The following is a 27,070-nucleotide window of genomic DNA, read 5'->3' on the forward strand; positions in this document are numbered from 1 at the left end:
TTGCAGAGGATGTTTAAAACCTGACTTTGATCTTTGTGCAGACTTCTGGAAAAATCAGTGAGAAAATGACACAGTTATGAAATTACATTTTTGGATACATTCTGTATACCAACTATGTACAGAACAATTCCTGCTTGCCATTTTGCATTGAATTTTATAGAAAATGACTGTGCTGCAGATTTTTTCCATGAAAGTGGAGTTACCATTTAAGATTTGAAGTAAGCCACTGTTGGACTACTACCTGACTCCAACTAATGAGATACTGTAGCTATGTCTAGGAAAACCACTTTGGATTTTTACACAGTTGGAATACTACTGAAGATTCCCTTTTAGTATACAAATCATTTTTCATGCAAAATGACAACAGTATACTTTCCCTTTACTCCCCAGGTGGCCTGTTCAGTTTAACCATACTTTATAGGCTCTAGTAAAATGCAAATTACAGACCTAAAAATAAATTAACGACCACCCTAAGCATATGTTTTCTGAATACAGAGGTCTTATACAATTAGAAAGTAATATTTTTGCTTGCTCTTGTATATAAACCTCTATTTGTTTCCTGCTGCTGTTAATAAGCAATTTCATTTTTAATAACGAATACAGCGAACATTACTGTTTCTTTCTAATACACACAAATCGTAACCTAAAATTTGTATTACGTATAGGATTACCTACACAGAGATGAAAAATTACACACTTGCAATTGTAACTTAAAGTAGAACTAAAGGTGAAAGTTTTTTTTTGTTTGTTATTTTGGATAGAGTAAAGAAGGATAAAACCCATGTCAGGGTTTTTTTTTGCCATCTGTGTCCCACTGGGGAGATTTCCCCTAACTTCCTGTCCCATAGACAAAATGGGGAGTGAGATAAAAATCAGTACAAACTGAGGGAATCCATGGTTGTCACCAGGGTCATCAGAACTAGTGTCCCAACTGGACAATTTTCCCTCTATTACTGTTCTAGTGACAACCCAAAATTTGGGATTTTCTTTACTTTCACTTTTGATGATAATGTTAAACATGATGAACAAAAAGGGTGAATCTCGCTAACGGCAGCACAGGCAGAAATAAAAACCTGAAAGGGGTTCTAATTCTTCTCCATTCTATCCAAAGCTAAAAAACTTGATTGTGAATGTATTTTATGTCTTTATTTCTCTTCTTAAGAGTTGTATTTTTTTCCAAGTGTTATGCATGTTCTGCATGCATGTGTGCTTTATAATTAAATAAATATTGTATAATGGAGTGGAGGCTGTTCACTTGGTACAGATTATGCTCACTTGGCAGCAACCACTAATAAACTATTCTTCCTTTTCTTTTATTGTTGCATTATTTTTCTGATAATTTGATATTGCTTTATTTTGATACATATGTGAGCTGCTTATTGCATCCCATAAAATACTGTAATGGGTCTATAGCAGTGGACTCCAAACTGCGGCCCGTGGACCGAATGCGGCCATCTGCCTGCCTCTATCCAGCCCTTGGAGACTATTCCTCCCACTGACACCAACAAGGAAGCACCATTTTTTCCACTGGCACCAACTTCCACTGACACCAATGATGGGGCACAATTCCTCCTACTGATATAAACAATTAGGTACTGTTCCTCCAACTAATACCAATGATGGGGCTCTATTCTTTTCTCTGATACCAATGATGGGGCACTATTCATCCCACTGATACCAATGATGGGGCACTATTCCTCCCACTGACACCAATGATGGGGCACTATTCCTCCCACTGACACCAATGATGGGGCACTATTCCTCTCACTAACACCAATGAGGGGCACTATTCCTCCCACTGATACCAATGATGGGGCACTATTCCTCTCACTAACACCAATGATGGGGCACTATTCCTCTCACTAACACCAATGAGGGGCACTATTCCTCCCACTGATACCAATGATGGGGCACTATTCCTCTCACTAACACCAATGATGGGGCACTATTCCTCTCACTAACACCAATGAGGGGCACTATTCCTCTCACTAACACCAATGATGGGGCACTATTCCTCTCACTAACACCAACGATGGGGCACTATTCCTCTCACAAACACCAATGATGGGGCACTATTCCTCTCACTAACACCAATGATGGGGCACTATTCCTCTCACTAACACCAATGATGGGGCACTATTCCTAACACTGATACCAATGATAGGGCACTATTCCTCTCACTAACACCAATGATGGAGCACTATTTCTCCCCCTGTCACCATGATGGGGCACTATTCCTCCCACTAATACCAATGATGGGGATCTGTTCCTCCAACTAATACCAATGACTGGACACTATTCCTCCTGTTCCCCACCTTCCACTGACTACAAGCACTATGTAATTTGTTTTACTCCTACTGACTCCAGGACATTTTCTACTCCCACTGGCTACTCCGGCCCTCCTATCGTCTGAAAGACAGTAAACTGGCCTTTTGTTTAGAAAGTTTGGAGACCCCTGGTCTATATCATTATAAAACTACTGATCTTGGTAGACTGTGCAGTGGATTTCACACAGATAACTGAATTGTATTCCATGCTTAGATCTGTACTACAATTCTGCCCACTGCATATGTTTCATTACTGTTCTGCTGTATACTTTATACAGCAATGAAATCCTTTAAAGAGCTATTTAAATAGTGAATAAAGGTGAATCCATGAGCAATTTGAATATCCAATCAAAAGCAATGGAAATTTTTTAAAAATACAATTTTTTTCTAGCAAAAAAACTGATTGAGGTGAACGCAGCTTCACTTTATTTACTAGCATTAATTTTGCAAAATAAACTAAATAGCCTCTATGACTTTAAAAACATTAAAACAACTCCAATATCTGAAATAAACAGTCTACCATTGTTTGAACAAATGCTACATTATCGGAAGGCTCCTGGTACGTTATTAGTGAAGTAAACTTACCAGTAAGCTCATACTAGCAGAAGGTCACAGTCCTAGTGGGTTTTTATTAACTGAAGGTAATTGAAAGAGGAGGGCAGAGTGGTCATGGTACTATAAAATGGCAGAGTAGGGCCACATTAGCAGAGTAGTTAAATTTCAGAGGCCGCCTCTTTTGAAAGGGGCCATATACTTAGAGTAGCAATGTATTAATGGTAAAAAAAAAACTTGCTAGAGGATACATCAACATTAATAGCACCAGCATATTCCACAGTACTTTATAAAGTAGAAAATAGAGTATGAAAATAAGCAGGTACAAGGCATTTTAAAACTTACCTTGACTTTTTGTGTTGAATGGCAGGAATGCCATATACTTAGAGTAGCAACGTATTAATGGTAAAAAAAAAACACCTGCTAGAGGATACATCAGCATTAATGCGTTTATAAAGCACCAGCATATTCCACAGTGCTTTATAAAGTAGATTAAGCATTCCCCACACTGGCTGTCCTAATATCCCTGCAAAAGTTGTACAGACATACACACGGGTTTTATTTAAAACTGGAGCACTCAGAATTGGTGCAGCTTTGACTATAAAACCTGGACGTTGATTGGTTTCTGTGCAGTTGCACCAGATTTTGCACTCTCTAGTTTTAGTAAATAACCCTCATAATGTCCAGTTTGGTTAGTAATTAGTTAACAGGCTTGTAATTTTTTTCATTTGTAGGAGGAAACAGGAGCAACTGGAGGAAAGCCACAGTGATGCCAGAAGTTGAGCTCAGCAACAATAAATAAAACTCTTAAACTCCTTGCTGGTTTAAACATTGTCTTGTTTAACACTCAAAGATGTTAAGCCATCAATATTTTTACATTTATTACAACGTGCGTGCATATAACTATTATCATACAGCACTTTCAGTTGTTAAATTGCATGCAACACAGGCAGAGAAAAATTTATTTTTAATTATTTGTATTAGTTTTAACAGTTAAAAAATCCTATTTTGCATTATCTGCATTTTACATACATATCAGCATTGTAAAACATACATTGATCTGTTATTTTACTTAGCTATAATCATATATAAAATACAATTTGCCCATTTGGATACATTTTCATGCTTATATACAGGATACATTAAGTTACGGACCTTCTGCAAAATCAGTTTACTTCTGTTATTGATAGTTATTCATGAATTAACCGAGTTTTATGTTAATTTTATAGACCGATATGCAAGACACACCCAACATTGCATGATATATTGTCTTTTTAAAATATTGTTATGTTTTTTATATATTTTGGTCATTGAACATATCTTAAGCTAACAACAGATTTCAATGCGCTCCTATTTTTACTGTTTGATTACATGGCCTTTATAGAGAAACTGTTAAATAATTGTAACAATACAGCTGTCAATAATTTTTTTTAAAATACATACAGTAAAATAGTATGTGTGTTTAATCCATAGTTCAACTACGTTTACTATTCGTTTATTTTCCACCAAGTAGATTTTAAAACCTTTGAAATTGCTAGGTAATTTTATATCAATGCTAGCAAAGACTTAGCTGATTATGCTGTACAAGAATTGAATGATTTGTTAAGTTTAGTTTGTGATTTTACTAATATACTATATACTGTAGTTGGGCAGTTAAAAATGTAACCTAATAATTAATCAAGTTAGTTCATATGTTTACCTGGAGGTGCCAATAAAAAGAACATTAGTAGGAATAAACAGCCTCGGAATACTTGTGCATAATAATAGATATAGATGTGATTTTAACAACAATAAAGTCTGAGTCTGTTATAGTAAGTTAGTAAGTTATTGACTGAGTATGAAAATATGCAGGTGCTGTCAAGCGAGGTACCAGGCATTTTAAACCTTACCTTGACTTTTTGTGTTGAATGGCAGGAATGGTGGTGGTCCCTTCACACTGGACTGCTTTGGATGCCTCTCGGGAAAATAGCCAGACATGAAGACAAAATTTGGAGAAACCAGGAACAAGAGGATGCTGGTGTGTAAATGCATGTTGCCAGGAAGTTTCTGCATTGAAAAACAATCTCACTTACATTCCATAATAAATTATGATTTGGGTTTTTTAATTTTAAAATATCACTTGTATTTTGATTTTAAGATGATGAAATTTAATAGTTTTAAAATAATCAGAAGAGGTCAAACATCCATGTACATATTCGCTACATTCCAGTAGAGCTTTGATATTCTACCTCCTGTGTGGTGTTTTGGAAATGATCAAGTATGCTTGAATCAAGCATATAAAAAATGGGTCTGTTTCTGTTCTGCAATTTCACTGCTGTTCTGACTAATAACTGACAGTTCCCTGAAGCATGTTTTATAAGTTCTGACACAACTAGAAAAAAAAATCTGGAGAGAAGAAAAAATACGTTAAATGGAGCAAGCAATATAAAATTACCTAGGTTTACAAGTTGCTGTCATCAGCATAGAATGGACTTTGCTGCTGTCTGCTTTTGTTTCCTGTTCATCAAATGTACTTTTCTCACTTTCTAAAACCTGCTACATTTAAATGTTAGAATAGTTGCTAAGGTCATTGCTCTAAGAGCTGAAGATACACTAGTCTGATTTTTCCCAATTTTACTAATTATTCATAGCATCATTTATTTATACCATTGTGAAAACATAACAATGTGCTTGAGACATTCTCCTCCCTCTGAATGGGAAGCACTAATTATACGAAAAGTTACTCAATGCAGGAATGTTTGGCTAGACCTTTCCTCTACCATTGTTGTGGTATTACTCATGTTTGGTTGGAAAGCTGGTAATCAAGGTGAAAAAAATTACTAATCTGAAAAATCTGTTTTATCCAAATTGTATTGCTTTCTGTGTCCCTGCTGTTACCTTCTCTATTTGTAATATTGCTGGACTGAGGGACAGGTAAGTTCCTGTATTTTAAAAGGCAGCAGCTACAGTTTTTGTAGCTGCTGACTTTTATTTTTTTTTTTTTAGGTGGAACTTCGCTTTAACTGTTGTCACATTTTGTTATGTTACAGCCTTATTCCAAAATGGATTCAATTCATTTTTTTCCTCTACATTCTACAAACAATACCCCATAATGACAACTTGAAAGTAGTTTGTTTTGAAACCTTTGCAATTTATTAAATATAAAAAAATGAAAAAAAACACATGTACATAAGTATTCACAGTCTTTGCTCAATACTTTGTTGAAGCACCTTTAGCACCAATTACAGACTCAAGTCGTTTTGAGTATGATACTACAAGCTTGGCACACCTATTTTTGGGCAATGTCTCCCATTCTCCAGAGATGTTCAATCGGGTTCAAGTCTGGGCTCTGGCTGGGCTACTCCAGGACATTCACAGAGTTGGCCCATCGCCACTCCTTTGTTATGTGGGCTGTGTGCTTAGGGTCATTGTCCTGTTGAAAAATGGACCATTACCCCAGTCTAAGGTCCAGAGTGCTCTGGAAAAGATTTTCATCAAGGATGTCTCTGTACATTTCTGCATTCATTTTTCCTTCAATCCTGATTAGTCTCCCAGTTCCTGCCACTGAAAAACAGGGATTGTATTAACCAGGTGGTGAGCGGTGCCTGGTTTCCTCCAGACATGACGCTTGGCATTCAGGCCAAAGAGTTCAATCTTTGTTTCATCAGACCAGAGAGTTTTGTTTCTCATGGTCTGAGAGTCTCCCAGGTGCCTTTTGGAAAACTCTAGGTGGGCTGCCATTTGCCTTTTACTAAGGAGTGGATTCCGTCTGGCCACTCTACCATACAGGCCTGATTGGTGGAGTGCTGCAGAGATGGTTGTTCTTCTGGAAGGTTCTCCTGTCTCCACAGAGAAATGCTGGAGCTCTTTCAGAGTGCCTATCGGGTGCTTGATTACCTCCCTGGCTAAGGCCCTTCTCCCTCGATTGTTCATTTTGGCCTGCTCTAAGAAGATTCCTGGTGGTTCCAAACTTCTTCCATTTATGGATGATGGAGGCCACTGTGCTCATTGGGACCTTCAATGCTTCACCAGATCTGTGCCTTCAATGCTTCCCCAGATCTGTGCCTTGATACAATCTTGCCTCGGAGATCTACGGACAATTCCTTGGACTTCATGGCTTGGTTTGTGCTCTGACATTCACTGTTAACTGTGGGACCTTATATAGACAGGTTTATGCCTTTCCTAATCATGTCCAATTAACTGAATTTCCCACAGGTGGAAATATCTCAAGGATGATCAGTGGGAACAGGATGCACCAGAGCTCAATTTTGAGTGCCATGGCAAATGCTGTGAATATTTATGTACGTGTTTTTTTTATTTTTTTTTATTTTTAATAAATTGCAAAGATTTAAAAACTAACTTCTTTTACATTGTCATTATGGGGTATTGTTTGTAGAATTTTGAGGAAAAAAATTAATTTAATCCATTTTGGAATACGCCTGTAACATAACGAAATGTGCAAAAGTTATGTGCTGTGAATACTTTCTGGATGCACTGTATATGCAGTAAAGCATGCTTGTTATACTCACTGTGGAACCTAAGGGGTTAATCCTCTGCATTGTTTAAAAATTCAGTTTGATCCTGACTTCTCTGAACCTCCCCTTCTTCCAGTGTCCCCTTATTATCTCCTGATGATAAGACATATCGTGGAGACACTCTGCACATGCTCAGTTTAGTGCGTATTGCTAGAGAGTTTTTTTTTCTTGGGAGAGTGCATGTGATCAGCGCAGGGCCAATCAGCACTGTCCAGACAGAGGATCAGGGGTCATGCATCCTCCTACAGCAGGGGTCTCCAAGCTATGGCCCTCCAGCTGTTGAAGCACTACAAGTCCCATCATGCCTCTGCCTCTGGGAGTCTTGCCTATGGCTGTCAGAGTCTTGCAAGGCCTAATGGGACTTGCAGTTTCTCAACACCTGGAGGGCCATAGTTTGGAGACCCCTGTCCTAGAGCAGAATGAAAACTCCTCCTACAAGCTTTAATCTGTGCTTGGCTGGATACTGATATAGGTCACAAAACTGCTCTAACTGCTGATGAGAAAAGGTATTTAGCAGATTATATTTACTAAAATAATTGCATTTCCATGTTGTGTGTACTGTGGGAGACCAGATAGAGTGAATGCTGGATCCTGGGTTTAGTAACACTTTACGTAGAGAGTTACGGGAACGTAACATTTGAGGTCTTAGGTTGGAAAAGGCTGAGAAGCATTGCCATAAATAGGTCCCAAGGAAAAGCTCATATTTCTGCTAGAATGATTTCTTTGGACATCTATTTATATGTATATGTAGTTTATTTCCATAGTTTAGCCTAATTTCTTACCATATAAAATCATTTATATATGTAGCTGATACTTTTACAACAGACGCTGTAAAGTGCCTATTCATTTCCCCTAAAAAAAAAAAAAATTACAAATATTTTGGAAGTAAGAGAACTTTAACTTTTAATGTAAACATTAAGCAAGTGCTACTGTACAAGTACACATCGGTGGGTGGCCCTCTATTATGAGAAAGTGAGCGTTTTCCTGCTCTGTGTCTTGTGTGTGGGCTGTTTTCCTTTTTCTAATAGAATCTGTGTTCACAAGGCCACCCACTACAGCCCTTTGTGTTTCCTTAACTCCTATTATGACCTGTATACTTCATAACTGTCTATAATCTATTGTTATTTCTGAAACAAAAGCCATGTTATTAAGCAGTGTACTGTTGGTGATGGTCAGTTTACAGATACCTAAGGATTACTTACGTGTACAAATGCTAGAGAAAGTCTTGCTTTTAAATGCTTGCAACTGATCTGTAAAGAAAAAGAAGTATATAAAATGCTTTCTTGTCTTTCATAATAACTTACAATACTATCAATTTTTTTTGACCACTGCTAGATGGAGATTGAACTAGCAGTGAAGTCAAGCACAAGTACAGGTAACAATACAGAAAAGGTCGTTCAAGTTCTCAGCATAACCTTCATGTTTACCTTGTAGCTAAACCTGCTTAATATTAATGTGCCTTAGAATGTATTATGCTACAGACTAATGCAAGCCATACATGGATCAAATTCCAAACAATTTTTCTTTAGAAAATCCGAAATTTCGTGCATTGTGTAATCCGATGGTGCCACTATTGATTTCGAAATTCGACCTACCAAGCCTTTAATTTCACATGTCGTGTTGCTACAGAAAAGAATTTTCGTGGACAAGAATTTTCTTTCCTTTCCAGGTCACAACTCATGCTCATTTCTTTTTCAATTACATTTCTCGCACGATTCTCCCATCATTGATTAGAAAGTCGTTTGTTTTTCAAAAAATTTCCAACCTGTCCAATCACTGAAATTCAATGGTTGCTCCAAAATCGGCTGTTGCTGTGGCCCGCTAATGGTGCGAAATTCTAACGAAAATTCTTAGAAAAGATTTTCTAAAGAAAATTCTTTTGAAATTTGACCGATGTATGGCTGGCTTTAATTCCTAAAAAAATGAAGGCTGGGATCACACCTTTGCACAGTGGGAATGCGCATTTTATCGCACATGTTACTGCAGCTGGTGAAAATATGTATATGGTGCATTGTGGTGTTGCAGTGTAATTTATTCTTAATGGCACTCCAATGCACCTTGCCAATACACCTGCAATTTAGGTAACGCACTACTCTGCTCTGTGATTAAATCAGAACATTCCACAGTAATAATTATGCTACCAAATTAGTGTGTGCTGTAAATTGCCTCCATGATTGCTCTTGTTTCTTCTTCCTAGAGGCTGCCATTTTGCTGTAGCCCAGAGCCCCTGAGGAGCAGTAAATCTTTAGCCTGTAAGCAGTTCAGCCTCTAGGAGCTTTGATTTTTGGCACAGGGCAACTGATCATGTGCAGAAAATGTATATTATATAGGGCGCGCTTGTTGGAGCCCAAACTCTGTAGCTGTAAGATAAACCTGACCTGAAGACGGAGCCTATTGAGCATGCTCCAAAATTCATTACCGCCCTCTTCACCTGCTACATCTGATTCTGCTCTCCAAGCTTCATTTTTGATGCAAAGGCACATCCTGGACTCTACTTCCTGATCCTATAGGCATAGTTTGCTGCTGGACGGCTGAATGTCCCACCTGGATCTTATTACATCACATGATGAGTCTTTTTAACTGTTTATCTTCTAAGTGCAAATTTTCCATTGTTTACTGAATAAATTGTCAATACTGCACTTAGAGGCACCTTAGTCTCTTTTTCTTGCAACTGATCATATGCAAAGCAGGGTGAGACAGTGTATTACTGCATTTTAAAGAGTATGGACACTTATTTTTAATGTTTTACATAGCTATACCTACAAAAGGGGCCAGCCTGAAGTGATATAGCAGGATTTTAACCACTTGACCTTCTGAGGATTTACCCCTCATCCCTGGCCATTTCTTGCGATATGGCACTGCGTTATTTTAACTGACAACTGCACGGTCATGCAGCACTGCACCCAAATGAAATTTATGTCCTTTTTTCAACAAATAGAGCTTTCTTTCAGTGGTATTTGATTGCCTGTGCGTTTTTTATTTTTGAGCTATAAACAAAAAAACACCATCAATTGTGAGAAAAAAACAATATTTTTGACTTTGAATTTAAAAAATCAAATTTCGCCATAAATATAGGCCAAAATATATTCTGCTACATGTCTTGGCTAAACAAAAATCCCAATACTTGTAAATTAATTGGTTTACATGAAAGTTATAGTGTTACAAATGGCGCTTTATATACTGGAATTTTTGTTTTCTACTAGTAATGGCGGCGATCAGCGACTTATAGCGGGACTGCGGTGGGCATTCTGACACTGTGGGGAAAGGATGTGGTGTCACTGACATCCCCAGTGACACCAATACAGTGATCAGTGCTAATACAAAGCACTGACACTGTACTAATGGCACTGGGCAGGAAGGGGTTAACATGTGGGGTGATCAAAGGGTTAACTGTGTGCTGTGTGTATGCTTCAAACTGTAAGCACATTGCTTTGTGTGGCTCTACTATGCAGAGCCATACAAAGCAGTGTGCAGGACCTGACAGGAGAGTTCTGTGTTGTTTATACACAGGTCTCTCCCCCATCGGTGATACTCGGCGATCACCGGGTGCCGGCGGGGAATCACCAGCTGGGGCCCAGTGATTGACAGCCAAGGCTGCAAATGGCAGTGAATGGCTGCGAATATATATGTGATTTTGCGCACCCGTGTAGCCCTGTAGCAGTATTTCTGCTAAAGGGTGGCGCGGAAGCAGGTAAAGACTATAATTTTATTTGTTTTGTTTTTTAAATCCCAAACAGGTTTATACTTGCCTGCTCTATGCAAAGGATGATTTGTTACAGCACATGCCTATCACCAAGTCCAGGCCAATGAATGACCGGTGGGACCCGCTGATCTGCTCAGTCTTTCACCAGACACAGCTCTGTGATTGTAAACAATACAGAGCTGTATTCCCTGACAGGAGATCTTGCTGTTTTTTTCATTCCCTGGTAAGCAGGGAATAAATAAAACGATCCTTAGTAAACACCCCCAAAAATGTTATCTCCTGCTTGTGTGATTGGCTTACTGATTTTCTCAGAAGTCTGCACTAAGATACAAATTGGATTTTGGGCATCATTGCATGCTTTGCAACAAAAAAAATTAATTTTAATGATATACACAAAAAGGGTTAAACACATCTAAAGGGATTCAGACCCTGCCTCTTTCCTCATTAGAACCCTGTAAGTGCAGTAGCTGATAATTAAAAATCACTCCTATTTAAAATCCCTTTGCCCATAGACACAGACAAACACACAGCTATTTCATCAGAATAACGAAAGGTAGGAATCAGGGGCGGACTGACCATTTGGAAACTCGGGCACTGCCCGAGGGCCCGGGGTCATTAGGGGGTCCCATGAGATGCCCCTGGTACCTTTTTCATAGGCTTTTTTGAGTTCTGGCAAGGACACAGGGGCCCCATGATCCCTTATTGCCCGGGGGCCCCATGGGTTGTCAGTCCGCCCCTGGTAGGAATCTTTAACGTTTGTTAAAATCCTTGCAATGTACATAGATCACCCAGAGGGGAAAGGTTTTTTTTTTTCAAAAAAAGTGGAGTTACTCTTTAGTTCAGGGGTGCACAACCTGTGGCCTGCGGGCCATATGTGGCCCTGGGAGCCCTCTGATGTGGCCATCAACCTCAAACCAGGGAAGTGCAAGCCCAGGGTTACCAATCCTTTGATTATGGTCTGGGCTTGCCAATCCTCCATCCCAGAGCATCAGAATTAATCGAGCCAGTGCATGCAGTAAAGAAAGCAGGTGGCAGCAGAAAGAGCAGGCTCCAATGCTTCCTCTGTAGCTCCAGCTCCTGTCCCAGGCGGAGTAATACCAAGTGCACTTCACCTGGGATATTTCTAGCAGCCTGCAGAGCAATGCCAGCAGTAGCTGGAAGAGGAAAAAAAGGTCCACGTATTAAACAACACATACATTGTGCTTTTGCAATGTGCATATTAGCAACTTTAATAGGTTTATCAACTATTAAGCTGCTTTCATACTGATACGCAGGTGCAGTACAGTGCACTTGCAGCTTTTCTGTGAGTTTGCTGCACTGAGCTAGACTTCTAATACACTGCTCAGAAACATTAAAGGAACACTTTATAGTATAGTATAGTATAGCATAGCATAGTATAGTATAGTATAGTATAGTATAGTATCAAGTCAGTTAAACTCCGGGGATATTGATCTGGCCAGTTAAGCAGCATTGGGGGTTGTTAAACAGTTTCAGCTGCTTTGGTGTTAATGAAATTAACAACAGGTGCACTAGATGGTCAACAATGAGATGATCCCCAAAATAGGAATGGTTTTACAGGTGGAGGCCACTGACATTTTTTTCCCTAGTCATATTTTCAGACTGTTTATCACTAGTTTTGTATTTGGCTAGGGTCAGTGTCACTACTGGTAGCATGAGGCAATACCTGGACCCTAAAAAGTTTGCACAGGCAGTCCAACTCCTCCAGGATGTCACATCAATATGTGCCATTGTCAGAAGGTTTGCTGTGTCTCCCAGCACAGTCTCAAGAGAATGGAGGAGAATCCGAGAGACAGGTAGTTACTCTAGGAAAGCTGGACATGGCCGTAGAAAGTCCTTAACTCATGAGCAGGACTGGTATCTGCTCCTTTGTGCAAGGAGGAACAGGATGAGCACTTCCAGAGCCCTACAAAATGACCTCCAGCAGACCACTGGTGTGAATGCCTCTGACCAAACAATTAGAAACAGACTTCATGAGGGTGGCCTGAGGGCCCGACATCCTCTAGTGGGCTCCGTGCTCACTGCCCAGCACCATAGAGCTTGATTGGCATTTGCCACTGAACACCAGAATTGGCAGGTCCATCACTGTCACCCTGTGCTGCTCACACATGAGAGCAGGTTCACTCTGAGCACATGTGACGGACGTGAAAGGTTCTGGAGAAGCTGTAGAAAATGTTATGCTGCCTGTAACATCGTTCAGCATGACCGTTTTGGTGGTGGGTCAGTGATGGCCTGGGGAGGCATATCCCTGGAGGGACGCACAGACCTCTTCAGGCTAGACAATGGCACCTTGACTGCCATTAGGTATCGGGATGAAATCCTTGGGCCCATTGTCAGACCCTAAGCTTGTGCGGTGAGTCCTGGGTTCCTCCTGGTGGACGACAATGCCCGGCCTCATGTGGCGAGAGTATGCAGGCAGTTCCTGGAGGATGAAAGAATTGATATCATTGAATGACCCCCATGGTCACCTGACCTAAATCCAATAGAACACCTCTGCTCTAGAGGGCCCGTACGGCCTCCCATTTACATTCTGTCTTACACTTGGACAGGAGGGGCTGCTGGGGCAGCATACTGTATACAAGAACTGATCTTCTCTATTTCCTCCTGCATCTGCTGAAAGCCGGCATCTGCTCGTCTCCCTCCTGAAGGCATTCAATGGCCGCAGGAGGAAAACATTCATTATGCTATTCGAAATAAAAAAAATGTGAAATTATGAACCATTTAATTTCATTGTGGCCCGCAACCAGTTACCAAATCACTTAAGTGGCCCGCACTCTTCAAAAGATTGAGCATGCCTGCTGTACAGTATATAAAACAGTTATTAATTGGCTAAAAATGCCACATCCCTATCTACATCAAACCATGGAAAATTGTTATTAAAAGTTTTTAAATGGGATTTTTGATGCACAACACTTTTTTTTAAATACAAACATATTTCTTTATTATGTTATTCATCCGTATAAAAGGGTATTGAGACATTTTGCATATTATATGCAAAACAAAACAAAACAGAAAATCTCTTTATTAAAACAAAACAAATGTCCCTGATGCATAATCACACAGGAAAACAACCCATGTCCCTCATAACATGTTAATCTTTTCAGGGGTCGATGCATTTCTAGGATGTAGACCTATTCTTCAGAAGCCACATATACGAAACAAACTGGAATAGCATTCTCCCGAACTGGGTGAGGAAGGAGGGCTGAGAATGGAGACCAGCCAATGAAATTGACTACACCTGAACGTATTCACACCCCCAAAATAGTTGTTTTTTAATGTCACATAACATGTCAGTTCGAAGACCAATACAGGCCTCTATTTAATAACAGTTTTCCCATGTGCTTCCAGCAATCACCTGCGCCCATGTAATTGTTAAAACCTAATAAGCATGGACCATAAATGGAAACATATCTGCCTCTTAATAGGGGTAAACACTCCCAATGTCAGACCTCCAAGATTAATTACTGCAGTGGCACATTTTGCAATAAAGTATAAACCAGCCTAACTTCACATCATCACGCCAATATAGCCTTGCTGTCTACACTGAGGTATTTTCTTCAGTTTGTACAGTATATAATGTAGATACTGTATGCACAATTATTAGGCAAAAGGTGTTCCTTATGATTCATTTAATTGTTGAACAAAGGGTGTACAATACTCTCATTCAATCCAAAATTTTATTTTACCTTTTTGTCAGAAAAAAATATATTTGTGCACAACTATTACGCAACTATTTGTGCGCACAATTATTATATAGCTATTACTGTGCAAAGTTATTAGACAACTAAATCTGATTTCCTCACTTAGTTTATTTTTAAAGTGTTACTAAACCCAGGACCCTGCATTCACTATATCTGGTCTCCCACAGTACACAGAACATGCAAATGCAATTATTTTTGTAAATATAAACTGCTAAATATTTTTCTCATCAGCAGTATATGGCAGTCATGTGACTGTTATCAGTGTCTAGCTGAGCATTGGTTAATCCTGTAAGAGGAGTTCTGCTCTGATTGTCCTATGAGGCTGTAGGACCCCTGATCTCTCTCGGGGCTGATTTGCCCTGTACTCACATGCACCCTCCCCAAAAAAACTCTCTAGCAATACACACTAAAATGAGTAGGTGCAGAATGACTCAAAGAGCTCTGTACTATCAGCAGATGGACTGGGAACAGTAGAAGAAGGGGACGATCAGGGAAGACAGGATCAGACAGCCTTTTTACAGAATGCAGAGGATTAATCCCTTAGGTTCCATAGTGAGTATAACCATTGGTGTAGCATCAGGGGTCACCCACGCTCCAGGGGGCCTGGGCAGCCGCTAAAGGTCAGTACAATGATTCCACACTGAACCTGCAGCAACTGTCTGTAACAGAAAGTGAGACCTGTACTGCTCTGGCTGCCCCAGATAAGCAGCAGACGTCTTTCTGGGAAGGCTCTAATCTGGACATTGCTATACCCCTGTCACCCTTGCTGTGTACTCCAGGGAGCTGGACAGGTCGGCAAGAATGTAGGCAGAGAGAGATCAGATTTAACCCTTGCCAGGCTGAGTACTAATTAGTGCAGCATCTCAGCAATTTATGCCTCATATTTTTGGGGACAGTGTACAAGAAGGCAATGTGTAGGGGGAGGGAGATGGAGGTCAGTATGGAGAGGGAAGGTTTGTATGTGTGTGTGGTGGATAATATGTACAGGAGGGGGCATTGTACACAGGGAGGGGGTAATATGTACAGGAGGGGGTATTGTGTACGGAGGAAGGGTAATATGAACAGGAGGGGGACATTGTGTACAGAGAGGGGTTAATAGGTACAGGAGGGAGTAATATGTGCAGGAAGGAGACATTGTGTACAGGAAGGGGCTAATATGTACAGGAGGGAGACATTGTGTACAGGGAGGGGGTCATTTGTACAGGACGAGGATATTGTGTACAGGGAGGGGATAACATGTACAGGAGGGGGCATTGTGTACAGGGAGGAGGTTATATGTACAGGAGGAGGCATTGTGTACAGGAAGGGGGGGTAATATGTACAGAAGGGGGACACTTGTATGGGGGGGGGGCTAATATGTACAGGAAGGAAACATTGTGCACAGGGAGGGGGTTAATATGTACAGGAGGGAACATTTTGTACAGAGAGGGTAATATGTACGGGGGGGGGGGTATTGTGTACGGGGAGAGGGTACTATGTATAGGAGGGGGCATAGTGTACAGGGAGGGGGGTAATGTTTACAGGAGGGGACATTGTGTGCAGGGAGGGGGGGTAATATATATAGGAAGGGGCATTGTGTACAGGAAGGGGGTAATATGTACAGGAGGGGGCATGGTGTACGGGGGGGGTAATATGTAAAGAACGGGAACATTGTGTACAGGGAGGGAAGTAATATGCACCCACCACATCCTTAGCAACAAGTGATGTCACCAGCCCCATTCATTTGCTAGCCAGGAATCCCCAGTAATGTCAACAAAGAAGCCAGGAAAGTTTTTTTTTTTTTTAAATGGCATGGGGTTCCCCCCATAATTCATACCCTTATGAAATTTAAGGGGGACCCTGTGCAAAATAAAGTGAGGATCCCAGCCAAATTCTATACCAGACCCCAGGTGTCTGGTATGGACTTTAAGGGAGGACCCTATTCAAAAATCAAAGAAAAAAGCATGGTGTCTCCACACAAAAAATCATACTAGAATCTTATCTTAACATGCAGCCTGCCTAGACAGAAAAGGGGGGAATATGCATAGGCCCCCACTCCTAAACCATACCAAGCCACATGCCTTCAACATGGTGGGTACCTTGTCATTGGTTATCCTGGCAAAGCACCTTGTCTCCATTTTGATGAGGACAAGGGCTCCTTCTCCACAACCCTGACCATGTGTTCTGTAGACTTATTGGAATCTGAAAGCTCTCTTTACCAATTAGGAGGCATCCACACACTGCATACTATGTGAATGAGCCCCTTAGTTTAAATCAAATATCATTAATCGGAGCTGTCATTTGTGGCTGAGCAGTTGTCGGGATTAGATGTGTCCGAGTTAGGTGATATTTTTTTTTCTCAACAGGAGTCGTTCATTGACAACATGATTGAAGATTGATGTATACCATGGAACATTTTTTTTTACCACTGCTATACATGACAGCTTCTTGCTGCCTGTGGTTATTAAGAATGCCGGTAGATGCCCCTTATTTGTTCACATTAAGGGTCGTATTTTGAGACACACATTTTGTTAAAGTGGGGTTCAGACTCCTATAAGCTTCCTGCCTGCCAGCCCCATACTACCACTGTGCAAGGGTTGAGGGAAAGAGGCTCTTATCCACATCAACATTAGTTGACATGCTTTGCCAGGCAAGGTACCCCCCTCATATTGAGAGCATGTGGTCTGATATGATTTAGGATGGAGTGCATGCATGTTCACCCTCTTTACTGGCCAGCCAGGCTGCAATTTGGATAAGGGTCTTGTATGGTGTTTTTTGGGTCTTTTTTCTTGTATTTTTCATGGGGTTCCCCCTAAAATCCATGCCAAACTCTTATACAAGCATGCAGTCTGGCAGGCCAGAAAGGGGGGGAGCAAGTGTGCCTCCCCTGCCAAAGCCATAATAGACTACTTGTGCTCAACATCGGGGGTACCTTTCCTTTTTGTTTTTTTGTTTTCTTTTGTGTGGTGTTCCTCTTTACATACACACCAGACCATCAAGTTCATTGGTGTGGTATGTGCTCTTAGGGGAAACCACACACCATTTTTTGTGTGAGGTCCCCATTAAAATCTATACCAGACCCTTTTGTAGTTTAAGTCTGCTAAAGGATAAAGGGAGGGATAGTATCTGGGTGTGATGATTACGGCGTCAGACCCCAGCCCATCTCACCAAACTCGTGACCGAAGGACTAGCCAATCTAAAACTGTGCTGTCATGTGCGTAACAATGCCACGCCCAGCTGCACCCTGCACAAAGATTTTCCAGCTAATGGACCACAATCTGTGTACTGGCAGCCTGGGAGCGATTGTTACTGGATCAAGTTAATTACGCAATTAACCCTTCACACTGCCACCACCTCCTTTTTGTACAGAGAAAGAGGAAACTCGGGAATATTAGCAATAACACTATGATGTTTGAATAATCGTTTGTATACACAATGTCACCGCAGACAGATGTATGCAGACGTTTAAAAACACACAGTAGCGGTCTTCAGAGACAGGGGTTCTTAGTTTGCATTAAAGAGCTTTAGAAACAGTTTAACACTTTTAGAAAGTAAGATTTATTACTAAAAGGTCAGGAACCATTATCAGCCTTGTGCAATTGACCTCTGTGACCCAGAGAACATCACCTTATATTATGGAGATGAAGAATTGGATGTTCTTTAGTCCTAACATACTTTCTATCTTAGTGTTACAAAGTTGTTCCTCTATAAATTTTATAGATTGAGTATGTACTGTCACCATAGTGGGTAACTGACACCAGGTGGAAAAAAAAGGAATAAAAAGCCCGGAAAAACAATAAAGCAGCCAGCACATGTAGGAAAATGTAAGCTGCAATACACTGTATTACATTTCTGCGCTTGGGTCTAGATACATGTTATTATTGCGCATACATAACATTGCATCTATAGCATTCGCATTAAGATTATCTTTCCCCAGACAAGAAAAAACATAAATACGCTTGACATTATTTTGTATAATGAATATTAATTAGTGGAAAGGGATATGTGCGTGGATGAAATGTAAATAAATGCACTCATCTAAAAAGTTTACATGTTTATAAGGTGTATGTAGCTATTCTAATGCCTTGGCCATTGTACATACCTCTTTGACATAATCATTCTGCTTTATACCACTCACTCCTGGAACTGCTTACAGGAATTCTTTCCTATAGCCATACAGGATTGGCCAAAACCTTGTCAGCTGCCTTAGCAGGGTGTCGCTCTAGACTTGGCTCCATACTCATGTCTGCTTGCTTCAATTGGCTGAAGTCTTTTCCCTTTGTGACTAAACTACTTTGGCAGCATGTTTCACATTAGTCCAGTTTGTGTATTACAGATTGCAGTCTTTGCCTACTAAAAGCAGCAGCCAGATTATAATAATAGTGTGTGGCTGTTTAGGAAACCAGTTCATAAAAGAAAACACGTATGAGCAGATACAGCCAATTCACATTTATTAAATATTAAAGTAGTCACTTCACAAAGTTAGATGTTAATTGCTCCAAACTAAAGTTTTTTTGGTAATGTTCTATATTTTTTGGCTTTGACTTCCTGGACAAAGATATGGTACAAAATCAAAGCTACTGAGGTTTTCTGTTTGTGTGTTTTTTGGGACAGGAAAAGCGTGATTAGATGGCACCAGTCTAATATTTTTGTTATGTGAGCTTGAGAACTACAGAAAACAAGAGAATCTGGGTGTGTCCACTTTGGGACCAAATTATACATTACTAGGGTATTGTAGACGTGATAAGGCTCCTAGAAGTTGGCAGAAGCCTTCAACAGTGTTTCAAACCTAACAATATTATGTCTTTAGGGTGGAAGGACTTTTATTGCTCCTCAGTGCCGGCCAAAATATCCATAGAATAGGCAGCAGGTTGCACAGACTCACTCATTTCTGATTGCTTAACTGGAGTGCTGACAAGGTAGAAGAAAATGTCAGACCTTTGTGTTTTTACCACTGCTCTCTATATATTAAGCTGAAATTGTGAAATTCTGAAAAATTGTTCAAGCTTGCTTTCATTAATCAACTAATTTTGTTCGATTTCCCTATAATTTTGTCCAGACCTGGCACATGAATGGAATTCCTGACATATTACACAGGATTATATTGTACCTTGTTCATTACAACATGCGCATTTTTTCCTAAACGAAAATCACGTTCAAAGCATGAAATTCACTCATTCGAGAAACATTTTTCACCCTGCTCCTTCAAAATTTTCTATCACTATGGTTTAAAACAGACATTGATATGAACCCACTAACCATTACAAATTCAAACAAACATTCAAAAAATGGACATTTTTGAACAAAATTTTACAGATGTTAAGCCAGCTTAAGAAATGGCAGTATACACATTTAGAACATTATTATTAAAAGATTCAGATTATTTTTACCTTACCTAAATTGCAGTATAAACCCAACTCACTACAATACCCCTCACTACAAAATGGGTTGACACCATGATTGGAATTTAATGATCAACTTTGGGTAAACAAACCACTGTATAAGGGCATGTTATTTTTTAATGTATTTGTCCTAATGCCAACTTTATGTTTCAAAAATTCTCCCATTCCTGAAAGGACCCCATATCTGAGATAGCTTCATCAGATATTACCTAAAGATACTGATAAAGACTGTAAGACCAGGTCACGCTTAAGTGCCACACATAAAGAACTTAACGTTTCCATAGCTGTTGCTAAACAGTTTTTAAAAACTGAGTAAAACAAATCTAAAACAAAAAAAGGCAGGTGGTAGGAATGTTTGTCTAAACAACAGTTAGGGTATGTGCCTCATACTATATTCGCCACACCAGTAACTTCTCAGCCCCAGGGGCGGACTGACAACTCATGGAGCCCCCGGGCAATAGGGGATCATGGGGCCCCTGTGTGCTCACCCACACTCAAGCCACACCCAAAAAAGCCTATGAAAGGTACCAGGGGCATCTCATGGGGCCCCTTACTGACCCTGGACCCTCGGGTAGTGCCCAACTTTCTGAATGGTCAGTCCGCCCCTGCTCAGCCCTCAACAAATTCAGTCTTAGCGACCTTGTACTTATGCCTCAGTTATTACTGCAGGGCTGATTCTGCAAGGGTATCCATAGCATCATCTGGTATCATTATCTGGTTTTCTAGATTATTGTAAGACCAAATCGAGACCTAGATATGCGAGATGCCTCTGGACATCATTTTTTATGCTTTGGTGAAAAATCAGAGATCTGAGCAGACCTCTGATGTTTCACCTTTGGGACAGTGCTAAATCTCCTTCTCTGCAGCCTCAATTGTACAGAATGAATGGACAGGAATAGTTCTATACAGAACTTCCCATCCATTCACAAACTCAAGCATAGCAAATACAGTTTATTGTGTTTGTGTTTCAGTTATGAATGGACAGTCAGTGATCGGTACCAATCACTGACTCTCTATTCAGAATATCAAGGGGCTGGTAAATGACACATTTACTGGCCCCTTCCTGCCCTCTCCATCCTGACAGATCCCCCACAGCAGCTGGTGGGATAGGGGATGGGAGGCCAGGAAAGAGTACAGGGGGCCTAAAGAGCACAGGGGGTGCAGCAGAAAGAAGCTGGATAGGAGGAGCGGTGGGTACAGCTGCATATAGAGGAATTGAATCTCTCTATCTTCCTCCTGCAGCCTCTGAATGCCCTCTTCTTCTCATCTCCCTCCGGCTGGCATTCAGTGGCTGCAGGAGCAAAATGGAGATATTGATTCCTTTATTTATAGCTGCTCCACTGCTCCTCCTATCCAGGCATATGGAAAGGGGGGTGCATGGACCCCTTGCAGCATGAGGCCATGTTGCAATTGCAACCCCTGTGACCCCTGTAGGTACGCCCCTGATTTGTGCTATACCAGTTAGCTTGTACATAGATTGCTCAGTGTATGAAAATGTTATATGTATGCTAAAATACTGTTCACAAATCCTGACTTGTGTTGCCCACACCTGGTCAGAAGAATTATTTCATAATGTGCTCTTTGTTTCAAATACCATATACCACAGAATGATTAAGCTGTTTATTAAGTGAAATCACTAAAAGGCAGAACAATTTATGGTTTCAGTTTTACAGGCATCCCAAAGGAAAAGCATTGTATTAGCTATCCAAAATCAACTTTGTTAAATGTGATATCTAGAAGAATAAATTTTTATGAAAACTGATGTAGATATAAAAGTAACACAATTTAGTCTAAATATATATTTTTATGAAATAACTCAATCAGAAAATATATCACATTTTGGGCACTAGATAGAGCTTATGGTGATAGAAGGTCATATTATTAGAGAAAATGGGGACAATTCACTAAAGGTTATCGCATGAGTTATGTCGGTCAAATGACCACATATCACATGCTATATTGAAAATGTCAATTCACTAGTCATTTCAAAGAAGGAAATAAATAATTAAAAGCATACAGTAATTAAGTAGTCTTCAAAGCATGTGGTATGTACTGGTTGTTAAGGAGCAGCTGGCCACCGGCGTCCTTAACAACCAGTAATTATCATAGTTGTTAAGGAGCAGGCGGCCGCTACATCCTTAACAACCGATGAGTCATCAACTGTCAGTGGGGTTCCCCACTGACAGCTGAATGTAAAAATAAAATTTCCAGCAATTAAAAATTAAGAAAAAAATGGCATGGGATCCCTCCCATCCCTGCAAGACCCTACCTTCGGGTCTGGTATAGATTTTGAGGGGAACCCCCACATCAAAATGTTTTATTAAATGGCTTGGGGTCTCCCCAAAATCCATACCAGACCCTTATCCAAGTGTGCAGCCTGGCTGGTCAGGAAAGGGGGGAGCACGAGCAAGTGCCGCCCCTCCTCCTGGACCATGCCAGCCACTTGCGGTGCTCACAGGCTGACACACGCTGACATCACTTCCGCCCTATACCCACAGGGGTCCCGGAACTTCCTAACTGTCCCCCAGCCCTGTGAGAACTGTAAGTGGCTGGTTTTGGATTTGACATGCAAGATATGAAGCACTTTTAACATTTACAGTACTCTTACCATGAAAAAACGGTATCGGCGCAAACCTAGAGTAAATGGTCCCCTTTCAAATAAAAAAATAATTGCTTACCTCTCCTGCTGTCTGCACACCAAACACCGCTCCAGTGAAAAGGAATTGTACTTGAAAATCTATAAATCCATGCAGAAACTGACATTTCTTTGGAGTGGTGTTCAGTGGCACAGAAAATGGGAGAGGTACTGTAAATATTTTTTTTTTTTCTTTTTGCAGGAAGACCATTTTATTCTGTGGTTTATTTTAGCTGGCATGCAGGAGGGTGTGCTTAGTTGATAAAACCCATCCTCCCTTCCTGAAGACTCCTGGGATGTGTGACATCATTTTACCTAGTCCTGGAAACCAAGAAGTAACTGAAGAAGTCTAAAAAAGAGTTTTGAAAAAATACAATGTTTTACTTTCTGCAATAAAACATATTCAATTAAAATGTTTTTAAAAAATCTAATTTCTTCATGAATTTAATATATGAAAAAATATATTCTGCTACACATTTTTGGTAAAAGAAATCCCAATAGGTGTATATGGATTGGTTTGCACGAAAGTTAGAGCATCCACAAACTATGGTATATACTGCCAGTTTTATTTATTTATTCATGTATTTTTATACTAGTAATGGCTTATTAGCAAGCCTGTGATAGTATGGTGAGAAATCTGACACTAACTGACACTTTTGACACTTGTGGGAACCAGTGACAATAATAAAGTGATCAGTGCTAATAATATACACTGACACTGTACTAATGACACTGGGTGGGAAGGGGTTAACATCTAGGGACAATCAAAGGGTCAACTGTGTGTCTAACAGTACTTTGTGCATTCACTGTGGGTTGTTTTTACTATGAGATATGCCAGTTTTTATTTGCTTTGTGGGGAAACAAAAAAAGGCACATACCCGCCGTCAAGACAGAGCTCTGTGATGTTTACAATCACAGAGCTCTGTCCTGTCTTCCTCTTAGCCAATCAGCTGCTCCCAGCAATTAATCATTGCCTGGGAACAGCTGATCCCCCTACACAGAAGAGTTGGAGCACATATTAGATACACGATCCAGCGCAAGAGAGCCACTCTGCCGCTATATTCCTAAGTGAGGCGGTCGCCAAGCGGTTAAAACAAGTAAATATAATCTAATTTACTATATATACTAATGATAGTAGCATAAGGATTAAACATAGTCAATATTGATTGAGAGAGTTTAAATTTGCTTTAACCACCTCTAGCCCAAGCCAATTCAGACATTTCTCTAATTATTTAGAACCCCCAAACATTTTTTTTTAAGCAGAGGCATTGGAGAATAAAATTGTTGTTGCAATTTTTAATATCACATGATATTTGCACAGTGGTTTATAAAATGCAAATTGTTTGGGAAAAAATACATTTTGTGAATTTTAGTACAAACACAATATAATACCCAATTTTTGTGTACAACATAAAAGATGATGTTGCACTAAATGAGTAAATACATACCTAACATACCACGCTTTAAAAGTGCATAAGCCCATGGAATAGCAACAAACTATGGTACCTAAAAGCCTTTATCAGTTTAAAGTCACATGGGACTTCTGGGGGTAGAATTATTGCTCTCACTCTGACATTCGTGAGGATACCTCACACGTGTGGGGCAATCACTGTTTACGTATGCACGTGGGACCCAATTGTGAGTTCACATTTGCGGATAAGTACGGGGGGATGGGGGAACTTTAACCACTTCAAGTCTGGACACTTTCCCCCCCTTCCTGTCCAGGCCAATTTTCAGCTTTCAGTGCTATCACATTTTGAATGACAATTGTGCGGTCATGCAACACTGTACTCATATGAATTTATTAGCATTTTTTTGAGACAGATAAAACTTTATTTTGGTGGTATTTATTCACCACTGGGATTTTAATTTTTTTGCTATAGAAATGAAAAAGTCCAAACATTTTAAAAAAAAATGTTTTTTATATAAATAATCGTTATTCATAAATCTTGGCCAAAATGTATTCTTCTATCTTTTTAGTTAAAAAATAACCCACGTATAGTGAATATAACCACTCAATCTTTAGAATTCCTAAAACGTTTGTAACTGTACCTTCTTCACTCATTGTTTTCTACTTCTCATCAGAACAATCACAATAGTTTTTTGCTTATATTAGCATCTATAAAGTACAGTTGAGCAGTACAATATGAGAACTGTTGGTGGCACAAACAGTTTTGGGAAACACTGGCCTATGTTAAATCTGCAGGGAAACTTTAATGCCAGAAATATAGAAGCAGTCATTGCTGACCCATGTTTAAAGGTGCAAGATCTGGGGATGTCATGTTATGCTGACTTACCTACCAAATGATACACTAACCCAGAAGAAGCCTTGAGGACAGCAATTTAGACATATCAGCTTTCACTGAATGTTATGACACTTACTGGAACTATAATTTTGCTAAGCTATTTTTGCATCACTGACAGTGTCAGTGCTGTCATTTGTATATACAGTATATATGCAGTACTGTACAAAGGTTTTAGGCAGGTGTGAAAAAATGCTGTAAATAAAGAAAGCTTAAAGTGTTGCTAAACCTAGAACAGTAAGATCAGTCTGTATATGCAGTAAAGCATGCTGGTTATACTCACTATGGAATCTAAGGGGTTAATCCTCTGCATTGTGTAAAAAAGCTGTTTGATCCTGACTTCTCTGATCCTCCCCGTCTTCCAGTGCCCCCTCTTATCTCCTGATAAGACATATCATGTGGAGACACTCTACACATGCTCAGTTTGCTGTGTATTGCTAGAAAGTTTTTTTTTTCTTGGCAGAGTGCATGTGATCAGCACAGGGCCAATCAGCACTGTCCAGACAGAGGTCAGTGGTTCTGCATCCTCCTAGAGCAGAATGAAAACTCCTACAAGCTTTAATCAGTGCTCGGCTGGACACTGATATAGGTCACAAGACTGCTCTAACTGCTGATGAGAAAAGGTATTTAGCAGTTTATATTTACTAAAATAATTGCATTTCCTTGTTGTGTGTACTGTGGGAGACCAGATAAAGTGAATGCAGGGTCCTGGGTTTAGTAACACTTTAATGCCTTATCCATCGTGCCATAAAAGTGATTGGGTGTCTGAAGAGCCCCTTTGATCACTTTTACAAGAGAAAGAATCGCTGCCTGAAAATTGTGATACCAGGATCAAGGCTGCAGCTGTTCCTTGCATATCAGCTTCCCGACAAGGGCGTTTATATATGTATGTAACACCCTGCTGTAATGTCAGCTACAGGATGTTAAAACCAACACAAGATGGCAGTGTCCTGCAAATTCAATGGCACTCATACTTTTCAGGGCAGCCCCATGGTGCTTGTATGCTGAATCACAGGACTGCAGGACTACTTTCCTAGAAGAGCTGCCATGCAGGCTGGGGCAGATATATACAGAAGCCCACAAGACTGGACAGGAAGTGAGAAGGGAGAGAGCTGGAGAATGGAAGTAGAGAGAGAGAGTTGTGCTGACTGCCAGAGAACCGGGCCAGGTCACAGAGCTAGAGAGAGAAGTAAGGAGGAGTCGCTGACCACTGGCCTTGCCACCCTGTTCAGCGAGGCAGTCTGTGAGCAAGTGACCCAGAGTATGGTGACCAGAGGGAACGCTACAAGTGAGGCCAGAGAACCTGTGGGGGCCCCCATCCGCTGGCAAAGACAGCCCGGACCTGCTGGATGCCACGGACTGGGTGAGAGAGTCTCATACACCAGTTAAACAAGAGAACAATGATATTCTCCTCATATCTGCTACTTTTCCTGCACACAGTTGTGGATATTTCATCCAGTTAGCATGTGTTGCAGCCTAGTTCCCAAAGCCAATACTGTTGAACACATTTCAGCATTGAGCAATCATCAGAGCTGGCTGCAGTGTACACTTTCTGCCTGCCATATCACATTAGTGCACCCTTGACCACTGGCTTACCCTCTACTACCATTGCCATTGGTTACTGCAGCCCAGATTGGAATTGTCCTTTTGCCAACAAGCCCTACTGCCAGTTTGACACTTTTTCGCCTAAAGCTGCCTTCCTTTCCTGAGTGCATGAAAGGGGACATTACCCAAGTCAAGTGCCACATAAAGGGAGAGTACTTGTCCTTTCTTCTTCTGCTTGTGTTAATCTTTTAAGGAACTGTCACCTCCATCACTTTCTACTTGTGCACCAACTGGGCCCCAGTGAGCATGCAGAAGAATCCTCACTGGATTTAAAGGAAAATGGATTACCCTGATCAAAGAGCTCTTTCTATGTCAGATTCAAGCCTTGCCA

The 27,070-nt window shown here is 40.4% G+C and overlaps 1 protein-coding gene across 1 annotated transcript in view; it reads right to left on the reverse strand.

The window, feature by feature from the left end:
• The window catches only part of COL10A1 (collagen type X alpha 1 chain), a 115,698-nt gene that overhangs the window by 41,413 nt on the left and 47,215 nt on the right, over positions 1 to 27,070 (reverse strand). Inside the window, exons 2-3 of the mRNA XM_089652143.1 lie at positions 8,596 to 8,643; positions 4,769 to 4,925 (exon numbers count right to left, since the gene is read on the reverse strand). Of these exons, the coding sequence (XP_089508269.1) occupies positions 4,769 to 4,910 (142 nt within the window). The 5' untranslated portion in view covers positions 4,911 to 4,925; positions 8,596 to 8,643. The remainder of the gene's footprint in view (positions 1 to 4,768; positions 4,926 to 8,595; positions 8,644 to 27,070) is intronic.

Source organism: Staurois parvus, unplaced genomic scaffold (assembly GCF_062004578.1).
Source record: "Staurois parvus isolate SC_StPar_1 unplaced genomic scaffold, SC_StPar_1.0 ptg000672l, whole genome shotgun sequence".
Taxonomy (NCBI): Eukaryota; Metazoa; Chordata; class Amphibia; order Anura; family Ranidae; genus Staurois; species Staurois parvus.